This window comes from Vidua chalybeata, chromosome 5, assembly GCF_026979565.1.
Source record: "Vidua chalybeata isolate OUT-0048 chromosome 5, bVidCha1 merged haplotype, whole genome shotgun sequence".
NCBI classification, from domain to species: domain Eukaryota; kingdom Metazoa; phylum Chordata; class Aves; order Passeriformes; family Viduidae; genus Vidua; species Vidua chalybeata.
In genome coordinates this window covers 35,393,348-35,409,127 of record NC_071534.1, presented here as the reverse complement: position 1 = coordinate 35,409,127, position 15,780 = coordinate 35,393,348, and the positions used below count along the sequence as shown (strand labels likewise).

The window sequence follows — 15,780 nt, the reverse complement described above, 5'->3', positions numbered from 1 at the left end:
GTTACAAATGAATTAGTGAGTTGCAGTTGTAACGTGACAGAAAATTAAAGAAAACTTGCTTTGTTGTCTGAGAAATAAAGGAAAAATCATAAGTAAACCAGCTAATTTCAGTGTCTTGAAGTTATAGGGGCTTAATATTGTAGCATAATATTTCTATATACAATAATAAGCAATACTTCTAAGCAAGCAATTAAACTTTCTGGTGTAATGTTGTTTTTCTGCTGCTTTCTGAAAATGTAGTAATTTGGTCCCTGTTGTGCAACTTTAGGAGCAGGGAACCATCGCTATTTTATGGGATACCTGTTCTTCCTGCTTTTTATGATCTGCTGGATGATCTATGGATGTATCTCTTGTGAGTAAATGTGATTTTTTGGCGCTTTTTTAATTGCTTCTAAATACTTTATCTCCTTGTATGGATTTTTATAGATCTTTGCCTTAGCAGAGTTTTGGTTATTTTTATCCTGGAATTGAACTGCACGTTAATATTTGATTATATTGGGTATTTTAATTTAGAAGACGATGTTTTTCTTGTTCTAGATCTTTGTTTCTTCATCACAGACAAGTATGTGCATGTGTCATGTATTCAAGGAGTTGGGAAAGGAAGAGAGAGCAAGTAAAGCTCAGAATTCTGGCACTTGTCATTTTCTTATTTAATTTAACACATTCTAATGTGGGTATTATATGTTGCTATAAAATAAGCATACCATAAATCTTCTGTATATTTTTTGACTTTTTTTTCCTCTAGACTGGGGTTTCCACTGTGAGACAAGTTACACAAAGGATGGATTTTGGACCTATGTTACACAGATTGCTACCTGTTCTCCGTGGATGTTTTGGATGTTTCTAAACAGTGTGTTTCACTTCATGTGGGTGGCTGTGTTACTCATGTGTCAGATGTATCAGGTATGGAAGAGCACTTCACTCATAATGCTGTGTCCTGGGAGTGACATAAGAATATCAAATAGTTCTGTCATTTAAATTTTCATGTTCATTGTGCTAGACGAAGCGTTTAATCTCTCAGCCTTGCTGGAGAAGGCAAGCATCTGCTGTCTCTCAGTATTAGGCATCATTCAGCTCTAATTCAAATGGCCTTTTTTTTTTTTTTTGTGCAAGTGGTTGGAATACCTACCTCCTGCTTTCCATTCTCAGAATGACAAAATGGTAAAACAGACCAGAAAAAGACAATAAAGACTAATAGAGGATAAGAGCTGTGGGGCCAACTTATAATAATGCTGTATGTTATTAACAGAAAGGGAGTGGTAGCTTGAAAGAGGATACAAAGATTTCTTACAATGCTTCGGTTTGAGTTGAGGCCGTATTATTATACTCTAATCTGACCAAACCCAGGTTTTCTTTATCCTAAGGAAAGAAAAGTCATACTGAAAGCCTTGAAGTATGACTTGTCATTAATGAACCTTGAGATTTAATCTCTGCAGAAGATTTTGTGGAAATAGAAATTATTCTCTAAAGCTTAGGTAAAACTTTTCAGTAAGTTTAAGTTTTGTCCTCCATTTTTACAGTATTTGTTACTTACAACATATATCAATTTCAAAATCTTATGGTTTATGTTTGCTCCTGATAATTTTCCTAGTTAAAAGCTCATTTGTCAAAGAAGGACTTTAAACCAGTAAATTTGATCCTTTTTCAGTCTGTCTCATGCAGTACTTGGTTGCATGTTTTTATGTGAGCTAAATTACTTACTCTTCCTATCTTAAGATATCTTGCTTGGGTATCACAACAAATGAAAGGATGAATGCAAGAAGATATAAGCACTTTAAAGTTACAACCACATCTATTGAAAGCCCATTCAAGTAAGTTTTGAAGTATATACAAATTTCTTACTTGTGTAGCCTTGCATACATTTGAATCATGTTGCTTGTTGAAACAGAACACACCTAAGTACTTCCAGACTATTTTCTCTACTTGGAGTGCTGAATCTTGTCAGATATTTTCACAGTCACACATTCTATCCAGTTAAATGAAGTGATTAATGTTTTGTAGTGTAGGGTGCATAAACACAGAAAAGAATGCTTTCCGGCAGTGGTTGTATTTCATTGTAGAGTTGATGGGGAAACAAATACTCTCTTTACAAAGCAGATGCTCAAACCAGAGGTAGTTGCTTACTGCAGCATGTCTATTTTGACCTGGACATTCATTTCCACACTGGGCACTTTCTCCGGAGGAATACTTACTGTGCTGTTGAAGTTGCTCTATGCTCCCCTTTCTCTCTACTGTGAGAAAAGAGGCTTCACTTTCTTCCTATTCATGAGGAAGAGCATGGCCAAAGCTATTTGTGGGGAAGGGAGCAGGATGTCCCAGGAACTGAAGTGGGTGTTGCATGGGTGAGAGCAAGCATACAGTTTTTGGGCATACAGTTTTTGGGCATCAATATGTAAAAGAGTAGGTTGGGATTATGGTTTCTGTAGTGATGAGGGTGCAAGATGAAAGATGGGGGCTTGGGGTTGAAATAGCCCTGAGATGGAATATGGGGTCATGGAGCAGCTTGTGGAGCCAAAGCAGGACGTAAAATGAAGGCATGAAGCTGCTATATTGATGGGTTGAGAATATGTTGCAAAAGGAGCTGGAAAAAGAAAAAAGCACATCTCATCCTGCTGCACGTGCTGTATCTCCTGTGGGAGCTGCTGCTCTTTCTGGTGCCACACAGGGTAAAGGAGATAGGAGATGAGAATTGTGATCAGGAGCAGTTGGCATGGATTCACACAATCCTGTACAATGTGCTCTAGAATGATCCTGGTTGAACCAGGGACCCACTGTGGTCTCTTTCAACCTGCCCATTCCATGATTCTGTTATGTAGCAGATAGATTTCTATGCTAGGAATTTGTGTGGTATTTTTTTTAATATCTCTTCATACAAAACTTGTAGTGAGAAACAGACAAGTTTCACAAGAGAAACTGTGTAGTTACAGTGCTCCTACAGCATCAGAGTTGTAACAAAACCAGTTAATTACTTTGCCTGGAAAATACAGGGTGGTGCACAAAATAGGAAAAAAGTGCTGGTTTGATCCCAAATTGCTGTCACGTTCACAAACTATTTTAACTGAAATAGCTGCTATTATAAAAATTACGCCTGAAAATAACACCAGATGTCTGAAATAACTGACTTAGCATCACCTGTCACATGAAGCATTGACATAAAATAGTTTCATCTCCTTTTTGCTTAGACCTGCTCTCTCATATATCATTACATGAGCTGCTTTTCCAGAGAACTGTGATCTATTTAGCCCATGTATAATTAAGTTAAAAATCCCCAGCATGTGGGGAGTTTTTATGTAGGTTTCTTAAATATTTGATAGTTAATTGATTCAGCCACAGAAAGTGCTTGAATAGTTCATTTAATTCAGATCATGCTTTCTTAATTTTGTTTCATCAAGGGACCTGGTTGATTCTAGACCTGCAGCTGGTGAACCAGTATGTATGCAGAAACAAATACCAATAAATATGGGACTTATTCTAGGAAGACATTCACTTCATGCTGTTTTGTTTTGCATCCATCTGTACAATGCAACTATCCTCTTAGAACAGGATCTGAACTACCAGGATGTGCCACACCGTGATGGACTGCTAAAAACATGTTTGGTAGATAGTGGAATAAAGTTGGTGTGTTGATTATGCCCAAGGATCAAACATTTACCAGTCTGGTGACCACTTCTTATTTCAGAACTTACTTACACTTCTTATTTCAGAATTTACTCATCAACTTGCTTATCAAGTACTAGAAAAATTCTGAGCAGAGCTGCTTTTCTAAAGTTAGAAACTTTAAGGGTGAAGAATCAAATTTGTAGGTAGTCAAAAGATTATGTACTTTGTTAGATGAGCTATGATATTGCTTGCTAATGTGTGTTTTCCTTTTGTTTTTAGCCATGGATGTATAAGGAACATTATAGACTTCTTTGAATTCAGATGCTGTGGTCTTTTTCGGCCTGTTGTTGTGGACTGGACAAGGCAGTATACAATAGAATATGACCAGACTTCAGGATCAGGCTACCAGCTAGTGTAGCACCACCTTCATCCTGTGAGCATATCATCCTGAGTGGTGCCTGAAAAAATTTTCTCTCTCTCTCTCGACTCTGCATCCCTTGAAGAGTAGCATGCTATGTGTAGGGCTGATGATGAATCATAAAGGTACCTTCTCTTCATCAGAATTTTATTAACAAAAGTAAAAGTGGACAGAATAAACTGCCAAATCTGATAAGGAAGAGGAGGAAGATCAAAAAGGGATTTTAACAGTTCTTAACATGAGAATTATTCATGACAACATATTCACAGTATTTGTTATCAGGTTTTTTATTTAAGGTCTTTCACAATGGAGCATGAGATTATTGAAGTATTGACATAAGTAGTTATATTGTGATGAGCAGAAAAATTTGTATCCCAATATCAATAATTCCACTGAAACAAGAATCTAGACTATAAAACTAAATTTCATGATACAGAGTTCACTGACCGCTGTGTTGTATTTCCTGTAATGTGATTTTTTTAATACAGATTTTCTGTAGTAAGATGTACATTGAAAAATGTGCTTTTCAGACCTGTTATAAACATCCTATGGTGGGGATCCCCTGTAATATGTTAAGTTATAGCAGTAGGGCACATCAGGTAATGTTGAGTAAAAATATGTTGCCCACATTTTTTGGTGATTGTTTTTGCCACTGGTTAGTGGTACAGCTAAATACTTGTAATAACTCTGTTCTGAAATAATGTAGTCTGAAACAAACAACTGCCAGTAAGGAAAGCTTTTCTGTCAAAGTTAAAGCCCTGCCTAAATGCATGATACACCTGTAAAATTAGTTTACAGTATATAATGTTCAGGGAAAACAGTGGGGAAAAAATAATTATCTTTGAATTGTATAAGCAACTTAAAAACTAGCAATGTTTTAGTATTAGGTTTGGTCCTCACACAGTACAGTGTAGTGTATTTGGAGACAAGTTGGAAGAGAAATTACATGGGGGATACCATAGATGTAAAAGCAAATGTCTCAGTTATAAAAAGACAAGATAGTTTTAAATCGAATGCAATTGGAGAAGAAGAACCCAGAGTTGCCTGAAATGGTTATTTAATTTGGATGTGAAATAATGGAATCCAAACTGTAACAAAACCAAAAAATTACAAATCCCCATAACGGTATGTGTGCACAGAAAATGCAGAGCAGTGTTCTGAAGAAGGTGTATTGGCACGTGGAAATTGCCCTTAATTTCTGTTTTTAAGTTCTCATGCTACAGATATGTTTGGAAGGTAAGGAATGATCTCAAAATGCATTCCAAAGGGGCTTTTCTTGAATGTGATGCACTGATTTTTGTTATGGTGTTTTCATATACTCATAGTGAATTGTTCACTGCTTCCTTAACTATTGTTTACAGAGAGACTGAGAATCAGTTTAGTTCTCTTCTAAGTGCTGTAGCAACCCAGTGGTTCAAGGAACCTGTGAGGGGAGTTTGGGGAGGGTCCTGAAAGCAGATGTCTGAGACCAGTGTAAAGAATGTGTATCTGTATATAAATAATTTATCAAATAGTTTTCTCTATGTGAGTGTGTGTTTAGTGTATTTAAAGCTGCTCATTTTCATTTTATTCAACCAAAAAAGTATAGGAAGATATCTAATGAGCTTTTAGTGATGTTAAATATTGCTGTTAATAGGCATTATGCCCTGCAAATTCACTGCATGTTTGATGCTTGGCAAAATTAGCGTTTTCTGTAATACACAGATTACAGGTAATAAAGCAATCTAGTGGTATTCCCAGCCCTTGCCGTAGTAGGAGGAGCAGTGAAACTGTAAATAGTTGATGTTCAGTATTTGCAAGTAAACATTTTTTCTGTAGTTGTTCATTGATCTCAAGACACAGACTTAGTTTGCAAGTACCAGATATCAGGATTTACAGAAGTGCAGCATTAGAGTCCTTGAATGTTTAATACTGGAAAAATCAATGTTGTCTTGGACACTTTTAATAGGAGAGGTTTGGATATAGGGGTGAAGAAGCTTTGGCTACTGTTGTCAGACAAAATTTGTAATCCTAACAAAAACATGCTCTATTTCTGTGAAAACAGTTGACTTCTGTTATTCATATATTTTTCTAATCAGAAAAAAGCATGAAAGCTTTACACTATGGTTTGTTTTAATCACCAATGATGTTCTGCATATTTGTTCATTCATTTCTTTTTTCACATTTTAGTTGGGAGTTGGTTGAACTTGAGGAGCTCCAATACACTTCATAAAATATCACCCAGCCACCCAGCCAGAACAACAGTTCAGTGCATGATGCAAGTTTTGGTCATATTTGCCCAGTAGCATTAAATGCCATGAATTGCATCATGCACTCGATGTCAAAAATGTTTGCAACAGAAGAGATGATCTTTGGTAGCACATAGCAAGTTCTGCACTATTTACATGTCAGTAGCTCTCTGGTGACAGATTTGTTGAGACCTGCAGAATCTGAGCAATAGTAGGTAGTTGTGAAAATTAACATGCATATATGGATTTGGGATGTATGAAGTTTCCAGTGCAAAATGTAACTTGTCTTGAGTAACGCTGAATTGTTGATGTAAAATCATAAAGCAAGCAGGGGGGAGCCAACTATGCAGCATTTTTTCTGTCAAGTTATCAAACTTAAAATTCACTTGTTGAACCAAAACTGCATTGCTTCTGAAACTTAAGCTGATCCAGACCAACAGCAGATCAGAGCAACTTAATCTGACATAGGTAGAATAAATAGGAATTTTGTCTTGGCCCTAAACATGTGCTGTTTCTTTGCAGGTTTTTGTATTCTTTGATGTCCACCAGATTTTTTTTTTTCAATTAATGTGTAAAACAGCATCACTACATTTTAAGCTGTGGATTTTTTGTATATTATTTATAACTGTGCCAAGTATTATTTTAATACTGTTGAGATCTTGATGTGTATTACATTGTGAACAAAAAAAAAATCTGTAAAATGTTTAATAAACTAGCTCTCCTTACATAAATTAAATCTGTTAAATTTTGTAAGTTATTAATCAAATAAATATTGACTCTTAGATGCAGTGTTTGTATTGACTTGGGGCGTGATTTCATACAGTGTAGTTTGTGTCCAGTTTTAGAAGCCTTTCTGGAAAAATGTACAGGCATGAACCCAAATTTGTACAGATGCAAAATCCTATGAGTTACTACAGTGTGGTTGTCATGGTTGGACACTGGCGCAATGCCAGCGTCCACATGAAAATGCGCCTTCCCTAAATAAATGCTGTGAGATGCTACCAGGAACAGAGCAGAGCAGGCCCAAGCTTAATAGCAAAGGAAAAAAAACTTTATTAAACTACTACTAATACAGAAAACACATAAACTAAATCCAGGATGAAGACCTTTTAGAGCACCCCTCCTCCTCCCAATTCCAAAGACACCCAGCCATGAAACATCACCCAGGATTCCTGATCAAATTACCACCCTTCAGGTAATCCATACTCAAACTATCAAGGGAGAGAGAAGTCTCTCTTGCACCACAGGCCCCCCAGGAAACACAGCTGCCCCCCTGTGTTTCCCTGTCACACATGGCAACCGCCTGGAGAAAATCTGCCAGTGTGACACTCTCCTTTCCATGTCACAGTGCTCTCACCACCATGCATGGACAGACTGCTCATAGGGCTCCTTTAAGGATGCTTTGCCACGGACCCAAAGATATAACAGTTCAGTTTCTCATCCTGGGACTACAGTCCCCCCCATTTTCCCCTGGGGCCGAGGGGTCCAAAAACAGGACTCATCTTCTTCCTGAAGACAGAGGGTATCACCATTCCCTCTTCAGCTCTCTTCGTTTCTCGCCATTCTTGTGCTGTTCGAAGCTGAAACAGGTCTCCCTGGGTCACCACTGCATCCCCCTAAAATGCAGTCTCTATTGCAGGAGATTCTAGTTCAGTCCATGGCTAACAAGAAAAGTCCAGCTAAAAGCTACTTCATCATCTCCTCCCACCTAAATATTTCTTCTTCTAACATCTCAGGTCCCGGACTATCTCTCTTCCACTACAAATCAAGGAGGAGTAATACTTTTAAAAAAGCCCTCATTTCCTGGAAAGGGTTAAACGTTCAGACTCCCTGGACAGCTGATATCTCGGTCCGGCGTTCCGCCTCCCACGCTGGGCATTCCCCCCCCCCTCCTTCTCCTCTGCTGGCAAATCTCCAGGTGCCGCCAGGCTCTCTGTCTCTTTCCCTCTTGGGCGGGGGCAAAGGCATCTCCACTTCTCTCCACCCTTCCGTCCACAGGAGCTGGCTGGGTTCCAGACCCTCAGCCCCCTCGGCCTACCTGGACAAGGCCGCGTGGCTTCCCCTCCCCCACCCAGCCTAAGGCTGGGCAGGGGGGGAGTCTGCACACTCTGACGACCGGAACCAAAAGAGAGAGTTCTCCTGGGAGTTCTTGCTTTTAACCCCCTGTGTTCTCAGAGGCGTGTCCATACTTTCAGTGGTCACTCCAGGTGCCAATATCCAAACCTGACCACTGATTGGTTTGACCCAACTTCCTGGAAAAAATTCACTTCCATGTCAAACCACGACACCTTTGCACTACCAATTAAAGTTAGCATTCACTAATTAAATATTCCTGTCTTTTCAGTGAAGCATGCTGGCAAGGTAACATTTCTTAAGGGAGAACTCCATCTAGGGGATGTTTCATGTGGCCTAATGTATTTATATAATGAGGTTTAAGTTATTCTAAGGATCAACCAGACATCTACAAGGGGCTAGGATGTGTCACCAAGATGTCTTTTTCTGGGTGGCAATTGCAGGAGACAGACTACCTTGTCTGGTCCTTGCTAAAGGTTAAAGTTTGAGTAGAAACAAGGTAACAATCCAATTTTGAATCTAATCAGGATATTTATAACCAGCAATATGTATTAAAGTGTAAGGCTAGAACTTAGGAGCACATCTAAAGGGAAGAAAAAAGTGGTTTCTACTGAGTCTTGTTTTGGTATTGACATTGAGAATTGGTGGTGATTTTCTCCCCTTCCTCAAGCAGTGTTCCTGGAGAGGCTGTGTCCAGGCTGACCACCCTTTGGCTTGTCAGGAAAAGACCAGGGAAGACTTTTGACCTGTGCTGAAGATCTCCATCCAAGATTTGCAGTGCTCCACCAGAGGAATTGCTGTGCTTGGGAGTCCTGATGATTTGAAAGCTGGTTCCTGGGTTTGGGGTTTTTTGAAAAGAAGCCAGTCCTCTGCACCCTCATTATGCCTTGACTAGAGTTCAGTGCCTTGCACTTCCCATTAGCTGCCGTTTAGTAAAATCAGACTTTCTTGCTATGAAAGCTATGTCGATGATATGAGTAGCAGGACTGAGAGTTTTTTCTAGGTTTCCTAGGCTGTGATGTTGTTTGCTGCCTCTCTCCCACCTGAAATGTGCTGCTTCAGAGTTAGTGTTGTCTTTTTCAGCTCTAATCTTTCCTGCTCTGTGAACTGGACAAGCTCTTGGGTCACTGAGCTGGCTTGTTTTTCCTCCTATCCACATGGTTCCTTTATAACCTGTACAAAATGCTCTTTGTGTATTATTTTGAGTAGTACATATTTTTCTAATTAGGCTTTTGGCTTAACCTGCTTCATTGCCTCAGACCACGGTCATAGATGTTACTTGAAACTGCTTTAGAAAATACTGACACACTTGCTTAATGTTTCATTGCAGCAGTCCCAGTCCCAGTTATATGTGTTTCCATAAATTCAGTGTTGTGAAGGGTTTTTTTATCCCAAAAAAGTATCAGCTTGCTTCTCAAACCAGACAAGAGTTTCAAAGTTCTTTGTTATTTTAACCTAACTTCTTAATCTGCAGCTGTCTTGGTGGAGTATTCCTGCGCAGTAAGTTCTGTGCATAACAGTACCTCAATACCAAAATACACACAGCGCCCCAGAATATTATGGTTTGGTTTTCATTTACTAGAGACTCTGTGCCAAAGACAGGCATCCATTTAGGCACACAGGTACCCCTTATCTATCACTTGCAGAGCTGTGTCACTGTGCAGAGCAGTAGATTAAGATGTATTACTTTTGTGCAGCGAGCAGCTTTTTGCCTTGCACAAGCATATATTATGGTGTGATACTGGAGGAGAGTTATTCAGCTCTGAAGGCCATGACTGTGTCTGTCCAGCTTTCAGCAGAGCTGTGCATCAAGTCTATAAAGCATCATTCTTCCACCCCTGAAGTACCCAGCAACACTCCCCTTACTTTTATTGCTGACAAAGTAGGCAATACTTAGATTTAGGATATATCAACAAGCAAAGCTTTATTGAATTGATACTCAGTATTAAAAGTGTTACAGTGTGATACACAAGGCGAGGAAAAAAGCAGTGTGTGTGTTTGTAAAATAATTGGCTGAAGGTACACTACAGTAACTAGTATCTGTTTCACAGTAGTTAGTAACATTTAGGAAACTCTCTTGTTCCTTCTAGCATGATCTCAGCAGAGCTGGAAGGTGTTTTTAGCCCCCTCACTGGGCATGAACGAGGGCACCTGCTCCCTGGCCATACCCAAATCCCTTGGGGCCAAAGTTCTTCGCATAACAACCTGTGAGAAAGATGAACACACTTTAGCTGAGTCTTCTGGCACATTAATTAAGAACAGCACTGTCTAGGCTAAGCCTCTCAGTGGCTTCTCCTTAGCCACTAGAATATGCCCCTGGGAAGCAACACTTAGAAACGTTTTGTTAAGCTGCATAACTAACAGGACTGAACTCAGTAGCCAGGACTGTTCAGTCTGTGTAGCTCCCAGCCCACTCTGTGAGAGCAATTCACAGGTCAGGTCTGTGGCTTAGTATCTGTTAAGGCATTTGTTGTCATCAAACCACTGTGTGGATCAAGTTTATATCCACAACCACTCAAGAAGGCATAGCATGATACTTGCTGGCTTGTTTCCTTACTCTGATCAGGCACAGAGCAAGGCTGCTGCTGCATTTGCTGTATGTGATGTTTTACATGATGCAGATGTCAACTACATCAGCAGCTTCAGTTGTATCTATTCCATTTTTTACTCTATTCCTATGACTTACAGAGCACTTCCATGTGAACATGAGCCTGAAAGTTTCTTATATCAACAATATATTGACCATTTCTCCTTGCAAGGCATCTTGAACCATAAATAAATGGTCTTTACTTCTTTTCTCACCTTTACAATAGATCTCTCCCTCTTTTTCAGTTAGGGTTGTAGATTCTAGGCTTTTGCCACACTTGGCACATCGGAAGCAGTTCTTGTGCCATGGCTAGAGAAAAAATAAAGAAGATAGTATTAATACACAGGATGCCCAAGTTGGTAAAAAAACACATTAACTGGAGATACCTGCATCACTATTGATTAGAGACTGGTGCAATGAAAACTAGCTGAAGTGCACCAGTAGCAGACGAGCATCTACATTTCTGCAAGTAGCACAAAGCCCCAGATTCCACCCAGCATCATGCTCAGAGCAGCATTATGAAAGGTTTGGGCTTGCTGTGATCAATTCAGAGCACATCTTGTCTCTGCATAGCAAGTGAGTCGGACAGCTGGCAGACTGACATGCAGTTTAACATGATATTTGCAGAGACCATCCCCCTTTAGATGAAACATTCAGCCTCTCTCACAAGCTGCACACTTCAAGATTGTTTCCTTTTCTGGGTGAGAGGGGCTTATGTTGTTTGCTTCAAGTCTCTAGCATGAGACAATATTAAATCTTCACCTCTGAAATCTAAGGTGGTCACTCATCACCCTGCATTTAAAGTGCTTTTTTTTTTCAATTAAGTTGATTGATTTGACTATTTCCAGTGCAAAGAAATGCAATTTTAAGGTAACTGCCCTGCAGTTGATTTGCTGCTGGGACTGACGTAACACACTTTGCTCAATTTAAAGTCCACATAGCAGGTACAAAACAGCACATGCAGTTCCTTACCTTTCCAGCTCCTATTACTTTCTCTGCTGCATAAACAGAATCACCACACCTAGAGCATTTCTCTGTCCCTCCAAACTTCTGAGCAAACTTGGAAGGGTTTGGATTTGTGGTGGGCCGGTGAGGAGAAGGCGTGCTGAAAAACAGGACATTTGTTTTCTCTATGCTTTCACTAAAGATCTCTTGCTCTGCTTAGCAACATGTACAGACCAACATCCAGCACATGGTACAGAATAAGTACTGCTGCAAAACTGGAGAAGTAAGTTACCAGCAAGGCTATCCAATTACACTTGGTAGGGAGAAAACCAAAGCCACAACAACAAAAAGAGAAAGGCCGTGCTTTAAAGGATAAAAAGAAGCTACTGTAAAGGCTATTTTCCTAAGGAGCCTTCCCCTTTTCACTTAACTAGAAGAGCTGAACTCCATCAGAACATAGATTTTTTTCAGCTAGTAAGCTACAAGTAATTCTTTTAAGTTCCTGTCCACTGATTATAATCAGGAACCTGAATGGATCACTGAACCTGGCTGGAGAGCATACATCATATAAACATTAAGCGATAATTTGGGAACTTGCATGAAGCAAGTTTTGAGACATACCTCAGCTCTGTTTTACAGCAAGAACTAAATCAGATTAGGAATGTTTACTATTTAGTGTGACTTTTGATTTTGGCTATAATTAAGCACAAATGATTCTTCATTTGCTAGTTAAAAATTAATTCTGCTTGTAGCGCCAGATTCTTAGCTGTTCAAATCCATCCCTGCAAGAACCTGTTGAACATCACCATTTCCAGCTTATTTAGGAGAGCAATGTGAGACCCACAGTCACCTCTGTGAGCTCATGCAATGCCATCAGCAGCTCTATAATCCAATCCCCTATGGCTCATTCATGAGATGAGTGTATCCTTGCTTGCACTAACTCCTGCCTCTACTGTTCTGACTCACAGTCACCAGTGGGAGCTTTGTGCAATGCAGGTTCAATGCCCTGCATTCAACTAGACCAGGGTATTTTGCAGCATTTCTATTCCAAACATGAACATAAACAAAATCCAGCCTGAAAGGCTCCTCTGAAAATAGTACCGAAGGACAATGCACCCCCCAACTCAGTTCACTCACCTCTCAGGCTTGATGCCTAGTCTCTCTCCCCTGTCCATGTTCAGTGTGCCTGCCCCTTGGCCATATCCATAACCTTTTGGGCCGTACTTTTTCCCATAGCAAGATTTGCAGTAAACTTCAGCATCATGAATTGCTACAGTTGTGCTGTCCAAGTTTTTCCGGCAGACCACTGGAGGTAAAAAAAAAAAAAGTTAAACTGCCTTAAGGGACTATTTCCATCAGCACACAGAGTAAGCCAAAAATCAAGTGAGAAGTGAAGTTATGGTTTTCCCTGCCCAAAAATCTTCCCATTAGGCATTGGGACCACCAGAGATTAGAGTTGCTGTTTGAATTCGTGAATTATGCTTAGCCCCATAAAGGGCTCTATTCCCTCCCACCTCTTCATGACTGTGACATTTAAAGCCTGGAAACTTGCCGTGGTTTGATGAATGAGGTTGCTCAGAAACCCAGAGAGGGCAGTCAGCAGATTCCCTTGACAGATGCCATACAGCATGAAGCAAAAGCCTATCAGTACAGAAGAGCCCCTGCCCTGCTCTTTTAACCAGGGTGGGGCTGGGAAAAAACCCAAACTTTCAAGGTTTCCCCCCTCCCTAGTACTGCTTCAGGGCAGAGCTGGGGCTGGTTCACAGCTGTCACCGGAGGGGCTGTGCTTTTCTGGCATTCCCACACTGTCCTTCAGCACAATGCAAGCCCTCTACTCAAGGTTACAGTAGAAGGGAGAACTATTTCCTTCTTAAACCTCCTTTTGTAAGCCAACTGGTATGCTCTTTCCATCTGCAACAGCATTATGGCCATGAAAAAGAATTTGGGGAGAAAAAAAGAAATACCCTCATGAATTTTTTGTTTAAAGATTTTAATGTCTGCAAAACACTGGGTGACTTTTGCTTATGGCAATCATTAGTTCCAAGGTTCTTTTTATAAGACACTAATATCCAGTAAGTAAATCAATTAATGCATGTTTGTTAAGTCTATGGACTTTAACCCCAGCAGAAGCATGCATTAAGGAAAACCATGTATTCAGACACACTAGAGCCATTGTTTGACTGCAAGTTCCAGGTTTCTTTTAATAGTAACTCCCATAAAAGGCTGAAAATGAGGCAGCCAAGGCATCTAATCTTTGTTTTTTGTGTCCACTGTAGAGCTCAAGGAAAGGAGTGTAGGTGTGACAAGGCTCTCAATGCCAGCACAGCACACCAAGGTTAGACAGCAGACTTAACAGCAAACTTGTTTGAGAGGCCCAGCTGTAACTGCAGCCAATATAAGAAGGCTAAACTCTAGCTCTGCCCATATGTATTAATCACCAAGAAGTGGGGCAAAACAGTTACCTCATGTTTGCAATAAGGTAAAATTCTCTGATTCAGACAGAGAGGCTGTCTGCTTGCAAAGTAGGAGCCTCCGATTCACAGAGACCCTTTGTTCCCTTCATCTAAGCAGAGGTATTTTCAGCAGAGAAAGCGATTTTCAGTGCCTCACTGGGCTTGTTGGTTGGACTGGAAAATAATGCTTTGGACACCTTTCACCTGAAAGAAACCACAGGCCTCTGTGCCAAGAAAGCTTAGGCTTTCAACAACTCGGCTGTGCTCGTGTGCACTGCTGTCCTGGTCTGCACAGGACTCCAGGGCAGCAGTTTGATAGCTGTTCCTTGAGCTTCTGCCAGCCCCAGGACCATGGGGAGAAGTCCAGCTGAGCTCAGATCAGTGCAAACAAGGCTCTGCCACTGGGCTTCCTCCTCTGCATGAACAACACTTAAGCCAGGTTTTCAGCCTCAGGATCCCTTGGACTCCTGAAGAAAAGGCTGGCAAGAGTGCAAATGGATGTATGTGTTTTGCTCTGAGACATACATCTCACCCCCGATATGACAAAACCTCTCCAGGAGGTGAGCTCTCCCCTCGGGACTGCCAAGCCCAGGAAGCGCATGGGGAAGCAGGAATCATGATGGACAAAGTCACCTCTGGCTACTGCCATCCCCAGTGTCTGGGTCACCTCCTGTGGACCAGCCCCTTGCTGCTGTGACCTCACAGCTGTGGCAGGAGAGATTTTGCAGTAGAATACTTACTGCAGAGGAAGCAGCACCGGTGGAAGCTCCTCCCATCACACTGCACCTCCTCAGCGTGGTAGACAGTGTGGCCACAGGCACCGCATTTGTTGCCACCTCCCCAGTTCGGCATGGTGGTTCTGTGTGCCCAGCCAGGCTGGAGGGGCGAAGGGGAGACATTTGTTAAATGTAGTGTCCTTCACCACCCTGGCCCCAGGACAGCTGGGCTTACACACTCCTTTAAAACAGATCTGTGAAGTTTGTGTGGCATCAGAGCACAACCCTGTAATTTCATTAACTGCTTAAAAATGTGACCTTCCACTGTGTGAAAAACTTTTGGGACCAGTTCAACTTCCCAGCTCTTCAGATGCCAGACCAGACTTAAAGGCTTAGGCAGGCTCTCTACGGCTATTTGTAAAAGCAGACAAATTGGCAAGGGGAACAGAGACCACTGCTGCTGAACAGCAAGAAAAACAGACACAGTCTTCACAAGCCATGTCCTCTGTCCCTGCCTGGGGATTTTGAAAGTTTCATAAATTGGATATGCACTAATTACAGTTTCATGCACAAGAGTTTTACTGTACCTGGAACGAATGCCCCCCCAGATGGACAGAATTTCAGTTTCTGTGCTTCATTAATGCTGGGCCTCTTGTCTGATAGAAGCAAACAAATTGTGCCAACAATGGCATTTTGTTTTACTGCAGGGCCTGTCATTTGGATGTGGTACAAGCCAAAGTTCATGTCACCAGAAAACCAC

General features: G+C 40.9%; 2 protein-coding genes across 4 annotated transcripts in view; one reads left to right on the top strand and one right to left on the bottom strand.

Moving 5' to 3' along the window:
* ZDHHC17 (zinc finger DHHC-type palmitoyltransferase 17) overlaps positions 1-7,088 on the top strand; it is a 60,472-nt gene extending 53,384 nt beyond the window's left edge. The window contains exons 14-17 of the mRNA XM_053942907.1: positions 269-352; positions 746-903; positions 1,717-1,811; positions 3,880-7,088. Coding sequence (XP_053798882.1) covers positions 269-352; positions 746-903; positions 1,717-1,811; positions 3,880-4,018 — 476 coding nt within the window. The 3' untranslated portion in view covers positions 4,019-7,088. The remainder of the gene's footprint in view (positions 1-268; positions 353-745; positions 904-1,716; positions 1,812-3,879) is intronic.
* A 3,129-nt stretch (positions 7,089-10,217) lies between these two features.
* CSRP2 (cysteine and glycine rich protein 2) lies at positions 10,218-15,614 on the bottom strand. 3 transcript variants are annotated; one of them, XM_053944001.1, is made up of 5 exons: positions 15,045-15,614; positions 12,989-13,157; positions 11,879-12,011; positions 11,122-11,215; positions 10,218-10,524 (listed from the first exon to the last, which is right to left on the bottom strand). In XM_053944001.1, the coding sequence occupies exons 1-5, from the start codon at positions 15,154-15,156 to the stop codon at positions 10,448-10,450; spliced, it is 585 nt and encodes a 194-aa protein (XP_053799976.1). In that variant the 5' UTR covers positions 15,157-15,614; the 3' UTR covers positions 10,218-10,447. The 3 variants fall into 3 exon arrangements, with proteins under 3 accessions (XP_053799976.1, XP_053799978.1, XP_053799977.1); XM_053944003.1 differs by lacking the exon at positions 15,045-15,614 and adding an exon at positions 14,938-14,992; XM_053944002.1 differs by lacking the exon at positions 15,045-15,614 and adding an exon at positions 14,830-14,931.
* Between the last annotated feature and the right edge of the window lie 166 nt (positions 15,615-15,780).